Source organism: Bos indicus, chromosome X (genome assembly GCF_029378745.1).
Source record: "Bos indicus isolate NIAB-ARS_2022 breed Sahiwal x Tharparkar chromosome X, NIAB-ARS_B.indTharparkar_mat_pri_1.0, whole genome shotgun sequence".
NCBI classification, from domain to species: Eukaryota; Metazoa; Chordata; class Mammalia; order Artiodactyla; family Bovidae; genus Bos; species Bos indicus.
Genome location: NC_091789.1, coordinates 15,319,830 through 15,338,744, shown reverse-complemented (window position 1 = coordinate 15,338,744; position 18,915 = coordinate 15,319,830). Strand labels below are relative to the sequence as shown.

At 47.8% G+C, this 18,915-nt stretch overlaps 1 protein-coding gene and 1 long non-coding RNA gene across 3 annotated transcripts; one reads left to right on the top strand and one right to left on the bottom strand.

Annotated features, from left to right (window-relative positions):
- Positions 1-970: 970 nt before the first annotated feature.
- Positions 971-16,688, top strand: IGSF1 (immunoglobulin superfamily member 1). 2 transcript variants are annotated; one of them, XM_070785117.1, is made up of 20 exons: positions 971-1,080; positions 3,436-3,554; positions 3,701-3,727; positions 4,141-4,425; positions 4,785-5,072; positions 6,978-7,262; positions 7,504-7,797; positions 8,221-8,499; positions 8,820-8,940; positions 10,772-10,842; positions 10,939-10,971; positions 11,354-11,644; positions 11,950-12,228; positions 12,828-13,115; positions 13,856-14,143; positions 14,409-14,696; positions 14,891-15,178; positions 15,299-15,577; positions 15,970-16,093; positions 16,258-16,688. In XM_070785117.1, exons 2-20 carry the CDS (start codon positions 3,485-3,487, stop codon positions 16,391-16,393), a joined length of 4,014 nt encoding a protein of 1,337 aa, XP_070641218.1. In that variant the 5' UTR covers positions 971-1,080; positions 3,436-3,484; the 3' UTR covers positions 16,394-16,688. The 2 variants fall into 2 exon arrangements, with proteins under 2 accessions (XP_070641218.1, XP_070641217.1); XM_070785116.1 differs by having other exon boundaries at positions 10,924-10,971.
- On the bottom strand, positions 5,291-14,515 carry LOC139181625 (uncharacterized). Its single transcript, XR_011565420.1, has 2 exons — positions 14,382-14,515; positions 5,291-11,215 (listed from the first exon to the last, which is right to left on the bottom strand). It is a non-coding gene; the product is annotated as an uncharacterized lncRNA (long non-coding RNA).
- Positions 16,689-18,915: the final 2,227 nt, after the last annotated feature.

Below are 18,915 nucleotides of genomic sequence, written 5' to 3'. Positions count from 1 at the left end.
ATTAGTGGTAGTAGACAGGGCAACAGCAGCACCTACGCTGTAGCAGGCCTACTGTGCTGCAAGCTTTACCTGCACTCTCCCATCGAAGCCATGTGCAAACTTCTGGTGTTTGATTTTGCAGATGGGGAAACTGAGACTCAGAAAGTTTAACACACTTTCTGGAAGTCACTCAGCTCTGGAATAGCAGAACCAGACTGAAATCCAAATTTGTATTAATATGTTTAGCCTGGGCTTTTATCCCGTGCTGGACTTTGAAGGCTGTCCAAGTTACTCAATCCTCTTTGAGGTTCAGTTTCCTCGTCTGTAAAACTGAAGGAAGTAACACATCTTTTAGGGGCTACTATTTGGCTCAGACGGTAAAGCGTCTGCCCGCAATGCGGGAGACCCGGGTTCGATTCCTGGGTCGGGAAGATCTCCTGAAGGAAATGGCAATCCACTCCAGCACTCTTGCCTGGAAAATCCCATGGACTGAGGAGCCTGATAGGCTACCCACGGGGTCGCAAAGAGTCGGACACGACTGAGCGACTTCACTTTCACTCACATGAAGATTAGAAATAATAGATGTCCAAGGCCTCAGAGGCACATAGTAGGCATTTAAGCCTTGGGGGCGGTGTTTATGCTTCAGTGGGGGTGTGAAAGAAAGATCTGAGATCCCTTTAAAGGCATTGGGGAGCTGGAGAGAAGGGATCTACAGCTTTGCCCGACTTGAGAGCCGGCCCTCTCCTCTCCTGAATACAATGACCCAGAGAAACTCCGAGCGCTGAGCGAGGGGGTAGGGGCCTGAATTTGGCTCCAGCAACCCCTGCAGGGGATCGAGAGAGAGGCGGGAGCTGAGGAGGGGCGTGGAAATCCCGGCCGTCAGAGGACTGCAGGTGTTAGAGAGTTAGTGTAGGTGGACTCCCAGAGCCTGGCGGAGGGAGGCGGGGAGGTTGGAGCGGCCGGGAGGGCGGGGGAGAGAGGGAGGCGGGGCCCTGAGACTGAGAGGCTGTCCTTAGACTGCTCTTCTCGTGCCGGGCAGTTTGCGGCATCTGGAGGAGCTCACTGGAGAATCTCCAACAGCGGAGCGGGCCTTCAACTACCGTAAGTACCTGCAAATGCGCGCACAGTCCAGTGGCTGAAGATTAAATACTGCCCATCAGATCCTAAACAAAACCCCTAAATAATCTCCCTGAAGTAATTAATTGCCGTAAACTTACAGGCTCCCAAGTCTTTCCTCCCCCCACCCCCTCAGTCCTCCTTTTCTCCTTCGCTCCCCGGATCCCAGCCATGCCTCGCTGAGAATCTCTGGGCACTCAGATACCTTCCCTTTTCCTTCTCAGTCTTCCCTCAAAACCTCTAGCGGAACATGTACCCGGCACCCCGCCGAACCCAAACCCTTTGATTCCTGGAACCCTCAAAGCCATGCAGGGGCGAGCCATTAGACATTTCGGGTCTTTCACCCTCAAAAGCACTGCGGCGCTGCCTAAGGGTGTGTGAAGTGCTTGGGGTGGAGTAGAAGGGGAGGGAGAAAAGGCTAGACTGCCGAAGATGGGGGTGGGGGGAGTGTTGGGGTGGGGGGTAGCGTGAAAGGCCAAAAATGGGCGTGGCCAATTAACCCGAAGCCCGCAACTCCTTCCCTTGTTCCCTGGACTGAAGATTCCTTTTGGCTGGATATAAACGGTAGAGTTTCCTCAGGAGCTGGAGGAGGGGTCAACCATGCTGAGAAGCCCAGCTTCCCTTATTCCCCTCAAGCCCCCAGGAAGTGAAACCCTGGTTTAGGGGTCCACCTGGCAGGACTGGAATCTCAGATGGCCTTCCTGGGTGGAATCCCAGTTAAACCTTTCCCTTGGCAGTAAAACCTGAAGTCCCCCCCCAACCCCCTCCCCCGCCAATAAACTGGCCCAAAGCCTCAGGGGAACAAAGCAACAGGGTGTCACCAAGACTGGGCCTGGGCCTGGGCCTGGGAGTCTGTAGGAGCTGAGATGGAAATAGCATCTTTAGGGTCCGATGCCAGGTTAATGTCCCCTTTGGGAAGAAAAATAGCCAGTTTTAAAAAACTGTTCACTATGTACCTAGCACTGTTCCGGTATTATCTCAGATTCAACACAACAACAAGGCTAGCTAGATATTAGATAAGAAAAGTTCAAAGAAGGTAATTTGAGCATCCTTCAATACAAAGTAAGAAATGCAAAGGGAAACTGTTCTTCCTTGGATCTCTGACTGTCCACCTGCTTCCTACAGCCCAGATGTTTGAATCTTCCCCCTTTTTCCTACTCCTTCATCCCTCCTAGTCCTGGAGCAAATTAGAGGCTTTGATATCAGAATCAGTTTGGGGAAGCAAAAGCACCCCTTTCTGCTCTGAGAGCTGCCTTTATCCCACTCTTTTGAAATAGAATTAAACAGCTAGGGTCAGACACAACCTCAGACCCTAAGTAGAGAAGCAATAGAGGAGTCATCCTGAGTTTGTGTGATGAGCATACATCTTTCTTTGGCCACAGGATACTCTACTCTGGGCCCAGGGTGGGTAGGGTAGGGTAGGAGAAAAGCATAAGGGGTCTACTTATGGACATGCAGAGCCTCTGGTCAATAGTGATTTTCAAGAAAATGAGAAAGCCTCCCTGATCTCAAATATTTTTGCCACATCACATTCCCTGAAATTCAATTCTTTTTTTTTTTTTTTCCCTTGGGGCAGTGAACAAAAATGCTTATAAGTTTCGGGATGCCAATGAATCATGTACATTTTATATCAATTAGTTCAAGTAATTTGATTCTCCAACACCTACTCGAAATGGAGGTTTTGAGCTTTGGACAGGGGATACAAAATAATAATGAAAGTAATACTAAATTTGAAGCATTTTACAGAAGGGAAAGCCTAGATGGGATGACACAGTAGAAGTGAGGGAGGGTGAGAAAGTGGGCGAGGGCTACCTCTGAAAGTTTAATTACTGGTTTTAGAGCATAGGCACTGGAGTTCAACATGGATCTAAATTTTGGCTCTGATATTTAATATCTTTGACTTTGGGTAAATTATATCTCCTGCATAAGCCTCAGTTTCCTAGCCAGCAAAATGGGGATGTAGGACTCTTCCTTTCCTAGGTTGTTGGAGGACTCTGACAAAAAATATATATACGAGTAAAGAATCTGAAAAGTTGACTCTACACCTCCCATCTCCCTCATGCCTTAGGGCTTCTGCTGGCCTGTATCAGGTCACACTCTGGGCCTCTGAGACCCGAGGGACAAACAGACATTTCAATAAATCTGATATGGTAGATATACCAGCAAAGACCTTGAGTGGAAGAAGGGGGAAGTGGGGAAAGGGAACAAAGAGAACAAGTAGCTGATAACCCTGCATGCCTGTGGGGGAGTGGAAGGTAGTGTTCGGGTGCAACTTAGTAATCCAAACTAAACTTTCAGGAGAAGGAGCAATCCCCTGAGTAAAAATACTTCTGCTTTTAGATCTCACCACCTTCTGAGGGGCAAAGCCCTTCAAGACTCTGGAGGCTCCATGACCCTCGACAGGCCAGGGGAAGGGGCCACCATGCTGCAGACGTTCACTCTCTTACTCTTTTGTGCTGGTGAGTACAAGGAAGGCGTGGCGGGGCAAGTGACCCTGTCACAGGCACCCCTGTGAGTGCCCCTTGAGGAGGGAATGGAGAATACTGAGGTTTGAGGGTGATTGGGACAATGAGGGGTTCTCCTTTACCATAATCTCTCTTTTCAGGACTGAGTCTGGGTGTGACACCAATGGGTAAGTGAGTCCTGCCACATCAACTACCTTCCTTCCTGAAGGCTGCAAGACACTGAACTGCCTCCATGGCCCCGGACATAACTGCCTCGAGATGCCAAAGGCAGTTTCCAGACTCAGCTTGTTAGGAATCAGGACCGCTCACTTCATGACTTGGTTTCCCACAAAATAGTAAAGACTTTGTCTCTTGCACTTTGTTTCCCAACTCACTTGAATTCCTTGAAACAATGTCCTATGGTCCCTATCCCACCCTCCCCCCTCCCATAAAAGCACACACCCCTGTCCCCAAGGAAAGACCAAAGAAGGAATCTGGGGTGGGGGGTTGGGGCTAATTTAAAGGGGACATTGCAGGGGGCATGTTATGGGAGGGAGAGGGTTGGAACCGCTGACATCTTTGTTTTCTTTGGGAATGACAGCAGTGATGCCATCTCAACCGGAGCTATGGATTGAGTCCAACTACCCCCAGGCCCCTTGGGAGAACATCACACTCTGGTGTAAAAGCCCCTCTCAGATTTCAAGCAAGTTCTTGTTGCTGAAGGATAAGACACAGATGACCTGGATCCGCCCTTCCCGAAAGACCTTCCAAGTTTCATTCCCCATCGGTGCCCTTACTCAGGCAAATACAGGTCTTTACAGGTGCTGCTACTGGAAGGAGACAGGCTGGTCAGAGCCCAGTAAAGTTTTAGAGTTGGAGGCACCAGGTAAGAAGACAGAGAGAGATAATCAAGAATAAACTCCAACTCCTGGAACTCAAACTTGCCTTCCCAGAGCAGGGTTTGTTTAATTCATTCATTTGCCTCAATTGCTTGCACACATAATACAGATATTCCACAGTTGGTAAATAAGTGTCTCATCTCTATAGGTAATGTAGAGTGAGGCTGCAGACTCTGGAATGGATCTAGAGGGCAAGCTGCTCAACCTAGGGGATACTGTAGATGGGGAAAGAGGGGTGACGAATAAGGATCATACCAGGAAGACTCATTTAAGTAGAGCTCTCTGCTGCTCCCTGAGCCGCACTACCCTTGCTCTACCTGAATTCCAGTTCATTCTCTCCTTCCAGGCCAGCTGCCCAAGCCCGTCTTCTGGATCCAGACTGAGACCTCCCCTCTTCCTGGATGTAATGTTAACATACTCTGCCATGGCTGGCTGCAGGATTTGGTATTCATGCTGTTCAAAGAGGGATATGCGGAACCCGTGGATTACCAAGTCCCAACTGGGAGAGTGGCCATATTCTCCATTGCCAACATGACACCTGAGAGTGAAGGGGTTTACATCTGCCGCACTCATATCCAGATGCTCCCCACCCTGTGGTCAGAGCCCAGCAACCCCCTGAAGCTGATTGTAGCAGGTGGGTGTGGCTATGGCTGCTGGGGTCTGATGATCATTGTCCCCGGGATCATGGTTGGATGAGCCAGGGTTTCTGATATGACTTTCCTTGCCCAGTTCTCTGCAAGGCCCATGAGTTAGAGTCATTTGATATTTTACTGAGATGCAAATGAGAATCACACATGCTAGGAGGCAGCTGTCTGGAAGCCAGTCACTTGGCTAGTGAGTGAGTCCAGCCAAATGTCCAGCAGCTTCAGCTCATCACAGCTTTGTTGTTCTCTATTTGTTGAAAATCATGTGTTCATTCATTCATTTGGCTAATGTTTATTGAGCACTTAATATGTGCCAGGCACTGCCACTGCAGTCATATAAACTGATTTTTTTATTTAAATGTATTTTTATTCTATTTGTGATTTTTATTTTTAAGTGTGGAAAACAGAGTGAATTGCTTGTGCTGGCGATAAAAAGAAACAAAAAATGACAAGGAAAGTGATAGTTCATATTTCAGAAATGGTTTTATAAATGAATTTAGTCTTGTATATACAGATCCAGTAAGGCAGTACCAAGCTTTAAACACAGTAGAAGGTTCTTCCAAACGCCTAATGTTAGACCCACACCCCAACCCCAAGTCCTCCACCCCATAGCCCAGATGCTTCTAGACAGAACTGGCCACGCTTGCTTTAGTTCCTTCATCAAGTTAAATAGGCTTGGGGAAAGCTGTGGTGCTACAGAAAATACCCTGGGCTTAGAAGTTGTAATCCTAGTTTCTAGTTCCACCTCTGACACCACCTCCCTGTGTGATATTGAGCAAGTTACTTTAACTCTGTGTTTCAGTTTCCCCCACTCTAAAATGGGATAACGGTATCTACCTGATCCACTGTATGATGCCTCTTTGTGCCTCAGTTTTCTCATTTGCAAAATTGGTATAATCGTAATACCTACCTCACAGGGTTGTTGTGAGGATTTGCGTAATATGTGTACAGTGCCTGGCATATAAGTTCTCAATAAACGGTAGATATTAATTTTATTAGTATAGCTTTTTATTGAGGATCAAAGAACAAAAGCCTGTCTGTTTGAACTGCGTGTTATGGATGCTTGTTGTACGAATGTCTTTCTGGTATAGATCCCACTAAAACACACTGCTGCAGTGACCTGTTCACAGGTGACCCCACTAGGCCCTGAGCACTTGGCCAACAGGGACTGTGTCTGTCTCCTTTACTTGTTTAACCCTAGACCTCCATGATGCCTGATGTATCCTCAATGCTTAATGAACCTATGATAGAGCTGATCCTTCCAATAATGGGTGGGTGGGCCTACCTGGGATTGGGATGGGTAAGAAGGAGTGCTTTGGGAGTGAGGTTTACCTTCTGTTTTGTAGTTTAATCTCTTTGGAGAAACAATACATGAAAATGAGGGTGTGGCCCCATTAACAAATGTTTGTTTGGTTTGCAGACTTACTGGCCAATCCCGACTTACTGGCCTCTTTCAGTCTCCTCTGGGAAGTAGGGTTTTCTGTGAACTGAATGTGTTCAAAAGCCATCCTTAATACTGTAGTAACATTCATGCTTTATGAAGAAGGAATCAAAGTAATTTTCAGAAGTTTGATTTCTTGGGTGATTGGAAGAACCACATTTGGCATTTCAGAGACCTAAAGATACAGGGAATTACAAATGTAGATACTCCACTGAGACATACCCCTATACATAGTTAGAGCTCAGTGCAGTTTTAGAGTCTGGTGAGAGGGAAGGAGTGGGAGTGAACTTCCCCTTGGTTACCTTCTGGAAGAGGCAGAGATTCAGGGAAGAGTGAGGGAGCACAGGGTAAACTTCAGCTACCACTTGCTATCTAAAGAAAGTAGGAAAATGAAACCAGAATATGATGAGGAAGAATCACCCTACTTCTAACTCAGGGTCTCTTCGCTTTCTAGGACTCTATCCCAAACCAACTCTGACAGCCTACCCTGGGCCCATCATGGCACCAGGAGAAAGCCTTAATCTCAGGTGCCAAGGGCCAATCTATGGAATGACCTTTGCATTAATAAGGCTTGAAGACTTGGAGAAGTCCTTTTACCTCAAGAGGCCAATAAAAAATGAGGCATATTTCTTCTTCCGGGCATTGAAAATCCACGATGCTGGCCATTACCTCTGTTTTTACTATGATGGATCATACAGGGGCTCACTCCTCAGTGATATCCTGAAAATCTGGGTAACTGGTAAGAGAGGGGGCTGCTATGGGACCTATGTTAGGGGGTAAGGGTGTTCGGCTCTCTTTGGGCCCACTGGAGAACTTCATCATGCAGCCAGGGTTAATGGTGGGGGAAGGAGCAGAATTTGTAGAACTGGGCTTAGGGTGGGATTTGCCAGGGGTGGACTGGAAGAAAAGGAAAAGAACCTGAACTAGTGGGAGGGGTAAGTCAGACTTATTAGCCTGTGATATTTTGGGTCTCATCCTAGACACTTTCCCCAAGACCTGGCTACTTGCTCAGCCCAGTCCTGTGGTCCAAATGGGTCAGAATGTGAGTCTGTGGTGTCGAGGGCCAGTGGATGGAGTGGGGCTTGCACTCTATAAGAAAGGAGAAGACAAACCACGTCAACTCTTGGATACCACCAGTGTCTATGATGACACATCATTCTTCCTCAACAATGTGACTTCTAGTGACGCTGGCATCTACAGCTGCCACTATCTCCTCTCCTGGAAGACCTCCATCAGAACGACATCACACAATACCATGGGGCTTGTGGTTGTAGGCAAGTGCTAACAACTATTCTTTACTTTTATCTTCATTCCAGGATTTAGGAGCCAAAGAAAACCAGACTAGGAGGGTGGTTTTCTCCAAAACTTTAGGGAACTTCTCTCCCAGTATTGTTACTCAAACCTTACCTCTAGGCACGGACAAGCCCCGATGGGACTCCTAGAAAACTTACTTTCCTTGAGACCCAGGGAAACCTACAGGTATTGTTAAGTTTCTGATTGAAGGTAGGAGCCTAGAAGTCTTTAAAGGATCAAGTAATGGGCCAAGGAATTCTGATGCACAATCAAATTTTGAAGCCACTGATCTAGTAGAGCGGAAAGAAAGAGAAGACCAAATAAGGAGATGAGAAACATTTGTTGACAGGAGGCAATGAGTTCAAAGTCACTTGTTCTAACTCTGGTCTCTGGATTGGTTGCAGATAAGCCCCCCAAACCCTCCCTGTCAGCCTGGCCCAGCACCGTGTTCAAGCTAGGAAAGGCCATCACCCTTCAGTGCCGAGTACCTCATCCAGTTCTTGAGTTTTGTCTGGAATGGGAAGAAAGAGCAACATCCCAAAAATTCTCAGTGGATGGAGACTTCATCATCAGTAATGTTGAAGGGAAAGGCACAGGGACCTACAGTTGCAGCTATCGCATAGAGGCACACCCTAACATCTGGTCACATCGCAGTGAGCCTCTGAAACTGATGGGGCCAGCAGGTGAGAGGAAAACTCTTCATAGAGGTGCCCCCACCATGCCTTTGGCCATGATACCCCTGGGATCCCAAAGCAATGCCCAGCAGGATATGGAAAGGGTAGTCGGGGGCTGGTTTGGGCATCTTTCTCCTGGAGTGGTCTCACGATCGCTCAAAGGCAGTGAGCAGGATACTTTCAAGGGTCCCTCTCTTTATGTAAAAGAAGGTCACTTTTGCTTCAACTTCCCTTTACCTGCAGTAACCAGATTCCCCTCTCCCCCATGAATGTGTTCATCTGTCCCTGTCCCCATCAAGGTCCCTGTTTCTGGTCTTCTCTGGTCACAGGCTTTCTCACCTGGAGTCACATTCTGAATGAAACTATCAGGTTGTTTCTAATCATTCAGCTTGTTGCCTTGCTGTTTGTAGTGCTGTGGATAAGGTGGAAGTGTCGGAGACTCAGAATCAGGTAACTGTCTTATCCCAATCCCCTGATCCTAAATCTAGCTGAGTTCAGGCTCCCCAGAGGTTCAGGAATGGGGTGTGCTGCAGTTGAGACAAGCCCCAAGGGGAAAACCCTTTGCATCCTCTACCTTCAGGGATGAATATACAAGGCTTTCTCATTCCAGCCGTTTCTCTTTCATTTCATGGAGGGGTCAGCACCCCTACCAGAGAGTAGAGAAATGAATATTTCTCAGAGGCTGAAAGAAGTCCTCAGAACCTCATTCACTGATCCCCCCCAGGAGGGTGCTCAAATCTCCCTCCCAAGCCACCTTGCCTCTCACAGATGATCGATGTCTTCCACATTAACTTCATCTGAACTTTTTTTTTAAGAACCGACACTGTCCTGTCTCCCAGGATGTTATTCAACTCCCATCCCAACTATGCAGCCTTACCTCAGCTCTCAAGGGCTAGCAAGCCTTGTAGTCCATCCTCGCTGCTATGGAAGCCAGTGTCTCTGCCACTCTGGCCCCCAACCACTGTGCAGAGCCTTCTGAGAATAGAGCCTTAGCCTGGGTGGGAAGCTGATGAGAGAATGGATTGGGTCAGGGAATCAGGCTGCTTCCCCTGATCCATAAAGTGTCAAGTCAAACAGGTTCTCCTGCTGTTTACTTTTATTATTTTGTGTCTCCTGGGTCATCCCCTTCTCTCCCTTACCCTTATATCCTTGTGCTCAGGCTATTCTGCCCCAAAATGAGAAATGACAGCTCCTAGCTTGGTGGGGGCTTCTGCTCCTGAATGCCACTTTCCCCCACTCTCTGATCCTGGCTGTACCCCTCCCCCACCATGAGCAGGGGCCTTTGTGTGCCTGGGAGTATTCAATACACAATGGATGATGACTATGATTGTGTGTGTCTGTGTTCTCCTCTGAGATCTGAGGGACAGAGTGCTTGGGTAATGGGAAGAGAGCCACCTAAACCTTCTGCAAAACCACTACCCCTTTTGAGCTTTCAAAACGTTTCATTGGGGGTCAGGTTCACAGAATCTGTTCTGAGTTCCACATACACTGTGGTAGCCTTCAAGCCAGGGGTTAGAAAAAAATGTAGCTTCAAGTGCCCCCCACCTCAGCCCAGGACCACTGCATCAAAGAATGAATTCAGAAACCAGATGTTGGAGAAGGCAGTTTGAAAAGCATGTTGTCCTGACCAGGAAGGAAGGTCAGTGTTTTCTAAGTCAAAATTGTCAGGTAGATGTTGGCCTAATACAAGCTAAATCTATAGGATCTGAATCTATAGGACCTGAAGCTGCCGCACATTTCTAGTCATGATCTGGGTCGGGTAGAGAGATCCCACTGCTGCTGCCTAAGCAACCCTTCCACAACAAAGGCAGGTGAGGCAGGGCAGTTGGAGGGCCAATAGTGCCATAATAAACACTGCTTCCAAACTTAAACTTGATGACTGAGAACACCCAAGGTTTCTCCCTCTGGCCCCACACCCACCACCCAGATCACACTGAGCTCCAGGGGTTCTGAGAGCTGGAGTTACAACGGTATTTTCACATCTGACATCTCAGTTCCAGCAACGGCCTAATCAGGGGCCTTGGGGAGCTGACATTTGATATTGTCTGGGGAGGGGGGAGGGGCGGGGGCCCGTGGGTCATTAAAGAGCAAGAGGTTTGTAGGTGGTGAGGCCCTCAAAGAGAAAAGTCATCAATGTCAGAAAAGATGATATCCCATTATTCTGGCCATATCCAATCCCTATTGGGTAGCAAGTAAGCCAATGACATAAATTGCCGCCCCCTTCTCTCCGCCCTCCCCCTAATCCCAGCAACTCCTCTCATCTCTTTTCTGGTCTTGCTAGAGAAGCCTGGTTGCTGGGAACAGCTCAAGGGGTCACCATGCTCTTCATACTCACAGCTCTTCTCTGCTGTGGTGAGTACAAGGGGGTGGGGAAGGGGCCTGGGCAGAAGGCCGGGGTGAAGTCCCATGGGGGAGGGGGCAAAGCCCTGGCAGCAATTTCTTTTGCAGGACTGTGCACTGGGGTATTGACAGAAGAGACTGGTGAGTTTTTCCTGCTCCAGACTGGGACATTCCTCCCTGGAGATCCGAAATAACTACAGAGTGTCAGTGTCAGTGGCCAGGGAGTGACTGGTTGGGAGGGAAGGGCAGCCAGGAAGGGGCACTTTGCTGAAGCTGCTGGCAAAATTCAGCCTCCAACTCCGCTTTTCTGCCTGCAAAATTTCCCCCAAGCTTCTGCATTTTTCTGAGGCTCGGCTGAGACATCAGCGTCTTCTTTCCCCAGCACCTGCAGGAGGGAGGAAAGAGTTTGGATTGGGGTTGAAAGGGGAGGTGGGCAGTGTGATCTGGGGAGGGGGGTTCAAGGGCAAGGAAAGGGGGAGGGGCAGGGGAGGGAGGATGGCTTCATTAACTCTGCTGTTTCTAGAAATAATCATGCCAACCCCTAAGCCTGAGCTGTGGGCAGAGACCAACTTCCCTCTGGCCCCGTGGAAGAACTTAACCCTCTGGTGCAGAAGCCCTTCTGGTTCAACTAAGGAGTTTGTGTTGCTGAAGGATGGCACCGGGTGGATCGCAACTCGCCCGGCCTCAGAGCAGGTCCGGGCTGCCTTCCCCCTTGGAGCTCTGACCCAGACTCACACCGGGAGTTACCACTGCCATTCCTGGGAGGAGATGGCTGTGTCTGAGCCCAGTGAGGCACTTGAGCTGGTGGGCACAGGTAAGAAAAGGCCGAGGGTCCGCTCGGCACGATCCCTGGTGCCCCTGGGACTCCAGCACTGCTCTGAAGCATGGGGAAATGCTCAGAGATCCAGAGCCCAAGGGACTTCTGCTGCCTGTAGGAGAGGAGGGGTGCTGAGATGGGGGGAGGGGGTGGGGAGGAGAGTTGAGAGGAGACTGACAGGAAGAGCCAAGGCCCGGCCAGGATGGATCTCTGTTTTACGGACCAAGTGACTCTGCGTGTCCCATCTGGGCACCTCCTAACTTGGGACTCCTTCTCCTTGTCCTCCCTGTTTTGTTTTCTAGATATCCTCCCCAAGCCTGTCATCTCTGCTTCCCCCCCAATTCGGGGCAAGGAGCTGCAAATCCGCTGCAAAGGATGGCTGGCAGGCATGGGGTTTGCTCTGTACAAGGAGGGAATGCAGGAACCCATCCAGCAACTTGGTGCCGTTGGGAGAGAAGCCTTCTTTACAATCCAGAGAATGGAGGATAAAGACGAAGGCAATTATAGCTGCCGAACTCACACTGAAAAGCGCCCCTTCAAGTGGTCCGAGCCTAGTGAGCCCCTGGAGCTTGTCATAAAAGGTAGAGCTGAAAGGGGTGTGTGAGGGAGGAGGGGGGGAGCAAAGCTCCAGGTCAGACACTCCTTTCCCCACAGCGAACTTTGCTGTTGGTCCTAGGAGCCTGTGTCCAATCTTAGAGCCAGGCAGGCGTGGCGCTGGGAGTGCCAGGGCCTCTGGCTGCACGATATTAATAGCCATAATCGTTATTAATAGCTGGGGTTTGTGGAGGGTGATTTAATTTTTCTAATTATTTTCATATCAATTATCTCATTTAGCTATAGAGCAAATACTCAAAGGAGGTGGATCAGGTACCATTTCCCCTTCTTGTCCCAATGGGCAAACTGAGGCTCAGGGAATCAGCAGAGCCCCAGTAACTATCCACTCTTTTAGCTAGCTTCTGTTGACAGTGAGGATTAGACTTGAGGAGGTGAGGGGTGGGGTGAGGGGGTCCCTGTGAAAAGTTTATCCTCAAAGTGGTTTTGCCTGGATTTTTAAATGCACCTTCTTCTGAATGAAATACTATAGGAAGCCAAGCTGCTTTCTGGAACCAATATTTATCATATTATCTAGCTTGCTTTCTATTGATTTGGTTTTGGTTATGTTTGGTTTTTTGCCTTCTAGAAATGTACCCCAAGCCCTTCTTTGAGACATGGACCAGTCCTGTGGTGACTCCTGGTTCCCGGGTGACTTTCAATTGCTCCACCCCCCAGCAGCACATGAGCTTTATTCTTTACAAAGATGGAAGTGAAGTAGCATCCAGTGACAGTTCCTGGGCAAGTCTGGGAGCCAGTGCAGCCCACTTTCTGATCATTTCAGTGGGCATTGGTGATGGAGGGAATTACAGCTGCCGCTATTATGACTTTGCTATCTGGTCGGAGCCCAGTGACCCCGTGGAACTCGTGGTGACAGGTCAGGACTGGGGAAATGCAGGCGGAGGTGGTACTGTCCCTGGGACAATGGGCAGGAGGGGTGTCAGTGGGAGAGGAAGAGGTGCCCCTTCTAAAAGTCACCAAGAATGTGCTCAGGACGGTGCCTGCATGTGGTAAACAGTCCATGTAAGGCAGATGCTTATATTATCACTAATACGGGAAGATGAGAGGAAGGAGGAAAATAGTCCACTTCTGGGGAAAGAAATGAGGCAGATGGGGATGTTTCACATGTTGCCCTGTTTCTGAAGTCTTTCTGTAGCTTGGCCTTGAGCTTTAGGCCCAAGGTCCACTTTTTCTTTAGCTAGGCTACCAGATATTGGTGGGCTGGATGGCCCTCAGAGAAAGGGCAAAGACCCTGAAGTGTCAACTGCATATTATGCAGCCATTACAAATGATAGTTTTCAAAGGCTATTTAACGTCCTAGGAAAATGTTTACAATATAAAGTGAAAAATATTAAACTATACAACTGTGTATACAGTAAGCCCAATCATACAAATAGTTATAGCTACAATGACATAGGCCTGTACAAAAATAAATGGGAAGTAATCCAGAAACATGTACAAAAAATGGCCATCTTTGAGTCATTGGTGTTTTTTCTATATTTTCTAGTTTTCTACAATAAGCATATGTTGTTTCTTATAATAACACTAAAAAATAAAAAAACAGTGCTCAGAATGTGTGAGGCAGGATTCTCTCATGTGTGTTCTCTTTAATTTCAGAATTCTACCCCAAACCCACTCTCCTGGCACACCCAGGTCCCGTGGTTCTTCCTGGGAAGAATGTGACCCTGCGTTGCCAAGGGGCTTTCGAGGGCATGAGGTTTGCCCTCCTGCAAGAGGGAACCCCGGGTCCCTTACAGTTCCGGAGTGCCTCGGGGAACTCGGCTGACTTCCTCCTCCATACTGTTGGAGCAGAAGATTCTGGGAACTACAGCTGTGTCTACTTTGAGACCACTATGTCAAACAGGGGATCATATCTCAGCAAGCCTCTTATGATCTGGGTGACTGGTAAGGACAGACAAGACATGGGACTGGGACAGAAGCAACTGGAGTAGGGGTTCAGTTCAGTTCAGTTCAGTCGCTCAGTAGTGTCCGACTCTTTGCAACCCCATGAACCACAGCACGTAGGGGTAAGGGAGGGTAATCCCTCTTGGAAGGCTAGGCTAGGCTAGGACATGGAAGGGAATGGTTGTGTCTGGAAGGAGAAAGATAAAGGGTTAATTCAGTGATAAGTTTGCATACTCACCACTTTCCATCTTTGGTCTCTTCCTAGACACATTCCCCAAGCCACGGTTGTTTGCTGAGCCCAGTTCTGTGGTTCCCGTGGGGCAGAACGTTACTCTCTGGTGCCAAGGGCCAGTACATGGAGTAGGGTACATTCTGCACAAAGAAATAGAAGCCACTTCAGTGCAGCTCTGGGGATCCACCAGTAATGATGGGGCCTTCCCCATCACCAACGTATCTGGTGCGAGCATAGGTCGTTACAGCTGCTGCTACCACCCTGACTGGACCAGCCTTATCAAGATACAGCCTAGCAACACCCTGGAACTCATAGTCACAGGTAAGGGGAAGATGCTCTGGAGTGGGCAGGGGAGTATAGAAAAGAGGGAATTGGGCTGGCAGATAGTTCACGGGAAATGGTTTTCCAAGAGCTCAAGGAGAGGCAGGCAGTAACTCTCCTCTTTATTGAGACTTCAGGGGTGATGCCCTGGTAAGTGGCGACCTCTCTATGAACCAAGAGTTCATTTCTTCTAGGTTTGCTCCCCAAACCCAGCCTATTAGCCCAACCTGGTCCCATGGTGGCCCCTGGAGAAAACATGACTCTTCAATGTCAGGGGGAACTGGCAGACTCAACATTTGTCCTGTTGAAGAAAGGTATTCAAGAGCCTTTAAAGCAACAGAGGCCAAATGGGTACAGGGCTGACTTCTGGATGCCAGCAGTGAGCAGTGAAGATTCTGGGATGTACAGCTGTGTGTATTATTTGGATTCTGCTCCCCTTGCAGCTTCTAATCACAGTGACTCCCTGGAGATCTGGGTGACTGGTAAGGTCTTGGAGATTTCAGTAAGACTCTAGCTTTTGTAGTTTTTTTAGTAGTTATCCCTAAGGGGATAAAAGGCTGGGTTCGAGGCCATTTCTAACTCTGTATCCTGGTTGGTTGCAGACAAGCCCCCTAAACCCTCCTTATCAGCCTCTCCCAGCACTGTGTTCAAGCTCGGAAAGGACATCACCCTTCAGTGCAGAGGGCCCCTGCCAGGTGTGGAATTTGTCCTGGAACATGATGGAGAAGAAGCACCTCAACAGTTCTCAGAGGATGGAGACTTTGTCATCAATAATGTAGAAGGAAAGGGCATTGGAAACTATAGCTGTAGCTACCGTCTGCAGGCCTACCCCGATATCTGGTCAGAGCCTAGCGATACTCTGGAGCTGGTGGGGGCCGCAGGTGAGATGCTAATCCCTCCATGACTCTGGCCTGACACCTCTGGGACCCGGGAGACAGTCTCCGTGGAGGCAGGCCACATGTGGAAGGGGAGGTGTTTGGAGTCAGAGACCTCAAGTGTGGTCATTTTCTTCTCCTAGGGATGGTAAGGAGGTGGAACCTCAGATTCACTCAAAGATAGTGACAAGGGTACTTTCAATGCATCTTCCACCCCGCAAGAGAGGGCTGCCTCTGCCTCAGCAGAAGCACTGCCTCTGACCACCCCATCTGTTGTCCCAACATGTGGTTCCCAAGTGAACCCCAGAGGAGGCCAGATGAAGGGGCAGCAAGAGAGCAAGGGGAACACACGTGCACTAAACTCTATGGCATTGGTTTCTGCTCTTCTATCATCACAGGGCCTGCTGCTCAGGAATGCACTGTGGGGAACATTGTCCGAAGTACGCTGATCGTGGTGGTGGTTGTAGCTTTGGGGGTGGTGCTAGCCATAGAGTGGAAGAAGTGGCCTCGACTCCGAACCAGGTAATTGCCTCATGTCAGCCTCCTGCTGTGAACCCAGGGCTTCTGTGAAAACAATGATCCAAATTCTCCTCTAGCATCTGAGCCCCATTATGCAGCCTGTTTTCAAGTTGATGGCTCTGTATCCTCCCTTAGTCCTGCTTTTTTTTTTTTCTTTCTCTACACAGGGGCTCAGAGACAGATGGAAGAGACCAGACCATAGCCCTGGAAGAGTGTAATCAAGAAGGAGACCTGGGCACCAGCACCGACTCTCCCTCATCAGTCTCTCAGGGCACTTCAGTAGAGCAGCCAGTCCCGATATAATCATCTCCTACTTTACAAGAGCTTTCCTCTCTTCTTTTTTTTGTCCTCAGAGACCTGCAAATCTGACTGCTTTCCCCAGGAGTCCACGCCACCTACTGTTCCTTGGCCACTAATCACTTGAGATGGGTCAAGGGGATTTTAGGAACTGAGAGCTCTACCAGGGTGAGAGGTTTCCTGAAGAGAGATTTCCCACCCCTGTAATTCTTCACTGTACTGATTTACTGGTGCATGAAAATCTATTAAAAATGTATTCTTCTGAATAAAGAGAGTATTCACTATTTAACTGCAAAAACTATGGCAGCGGTTTTCCATTGGTTTGTTATTTAAGATTTAGCAAAAAATGGTGTATTGGAGCTGACCCCCATGGCACAGTAAGAGAGCAGGGGGCTGCTAGCACAAAGAAATGAGCTCAAGGATAGGCTCGGGGAGGAGGGAAAGCTCCAACATGTCCAATTTGGTTTCAGACATGGTTACTGAACAGAATGTCCTGTCATCCCTTCATTCTCCATTTCATTACTGAATGAATGAATGGCAATGTTCTCTCCAAGTTGAGCCTGAGGAGGGCAAAGACTTCAGTTACATACTTTCACTGTGGAACTTCTAGGTCTGTAGTACATCTGCTTTCAAACAGGATTAATCCACTGCAGAACTTGGAAACTGGGGAAGTGTGCTTTGTGGCCCTTTCCTACCAATCACAGGTGTACATTAACTCACTCTCAAACGTAAATGATTGATAAAAATGGGATACTTTGCCCCTCCCTACAGAAAGCCCTGTGTTTTTCTGGTGGGGGGGATCTCAGGGAGTGAGTATGCAGCTACGGTGGTTGGTTTCAAGCGGGGGACCTCCCAGGGTCCTGTCCCAGGGTTCCTTCCCAGGACTCCAAATGGAGGCTAGTTCACACTCTGAGCCCCTGATCTTTCTCCTTGCATCAGCATGCAACTTGCCACACTGGTGAGAATGTAGTACACATTAGGAGGCTTGGATTGGGGAAAGGGGCTTCCCTAATTCCTTAAACCTGTTCAAGACGTCAGAAGGATTGATCTGTGGGTCCTAGAGGAGGTCGTAATCCCTTCAAATCTGACCCTAAAGTTCCTTACCTCCCAACACTGTTTAATTTTAAGCTATCACTATTTAATAGAGCAATGTTCAGGGGTGCTGCACACAATGAGTTGTTTAACCCTGGTTACTATAAAATTTAGAAATTAACTCCTGTATTCTTACACCAGGAAGCTTATTTACCCAGCAACTTAATGAAAAAAATGCATCACATTTCCCTTAATCCTTACAGAATGAAATACTCTGAGTACTATAGACTAATTTGTATTAAGCTGTTTGGAATGTAGAAGTACAAAGTCTCATTCCGATTTTCATTTGATGAGATTCTATTAGTCACTTACACTAATTTCTTACAGTGTTTATAAAAATTGCATTTCAAAAGTGCTTTTGCATATGAATTTAGCAAAAACTAATTGTTGCTTTTTGCCCAACACCACTCACTGCCTTCAAACTCTCCATCCCTAACCTTCAATCAAGCTGTACATTTTGAACAGTGGAGGGAGGCCTGTTTTTGGTCCTTGCTTTTCAGATGGAATTCCTTTGATCAGGTCTGATTTTGTTTTCTAACCATTGGATATTCCAGCATGTATTGTCAAGGCTAGCAGTGGGGCTGTGCAAGTTAGCAAGTGATCACTTGGTTGCTTTAGCTGTTCACCAAGGAAAGAGAGATGGAAAGAAAAGAGAAGAGGGCCAAGGACTGAAATTTATAGAAGCCTCTGAGTTTGAAAAGCAGGACAAAGATGAAACAAAAATGAGAGAAAAAGACTCTTGTGAAATCTTGTGAACCAGGGTCTCCTGTATCAAACAGAGATATCCACGCAATCAGAAAATTTTGATCAACCTTTCAGTGAAAAACAAATATAAACATGTGACACTGGACTTTTAGTTGGTTTTCTAAAAGTATTCACATATACCATTCTTTCACTGAGAGAATCAAGTTTTATATGATTTAGAAGGGGAAAAATGTTGTCAATTAACTGAAATACTTAAAGAGCGGCTCTGGGTTTTAACTTCCCTCCTCACTGTCAGAGTTATTTCAATGAATTAAATATCTATTTATAATGCAGAAGTCGTAGCAATCTATCTCAATGAATTAAATATCTATTTATAATGCAAACGTAGCTTGTTGCTGACAACGCTCCACATGGTGTGTTTTTTTCAACCTGGTTGCCATGGGAATCAGTCCCTTTACCCCTGGCTGGCCTCTAATCAGCACAGCATCAGGTAATCTCTGGGAAATGGAATCTCAATTAGGATGGAATGGACCTTTGAGAGAAGAATGTGCCTCTGGGACTCCAGAAACAAAGGCCCAAAATCCTCCCTTCAGTTCTGAAAAAAAAAGTAAATTACCCTCCATCCGTGGGCCACATCTTTGCCCTCAGCATCTTAGAGTTACAAAGATTATCAAGGTGATGTGGTCCAATCCCCAACCCAGTACACAATCTCCTTTATAGCAAAGCTGACA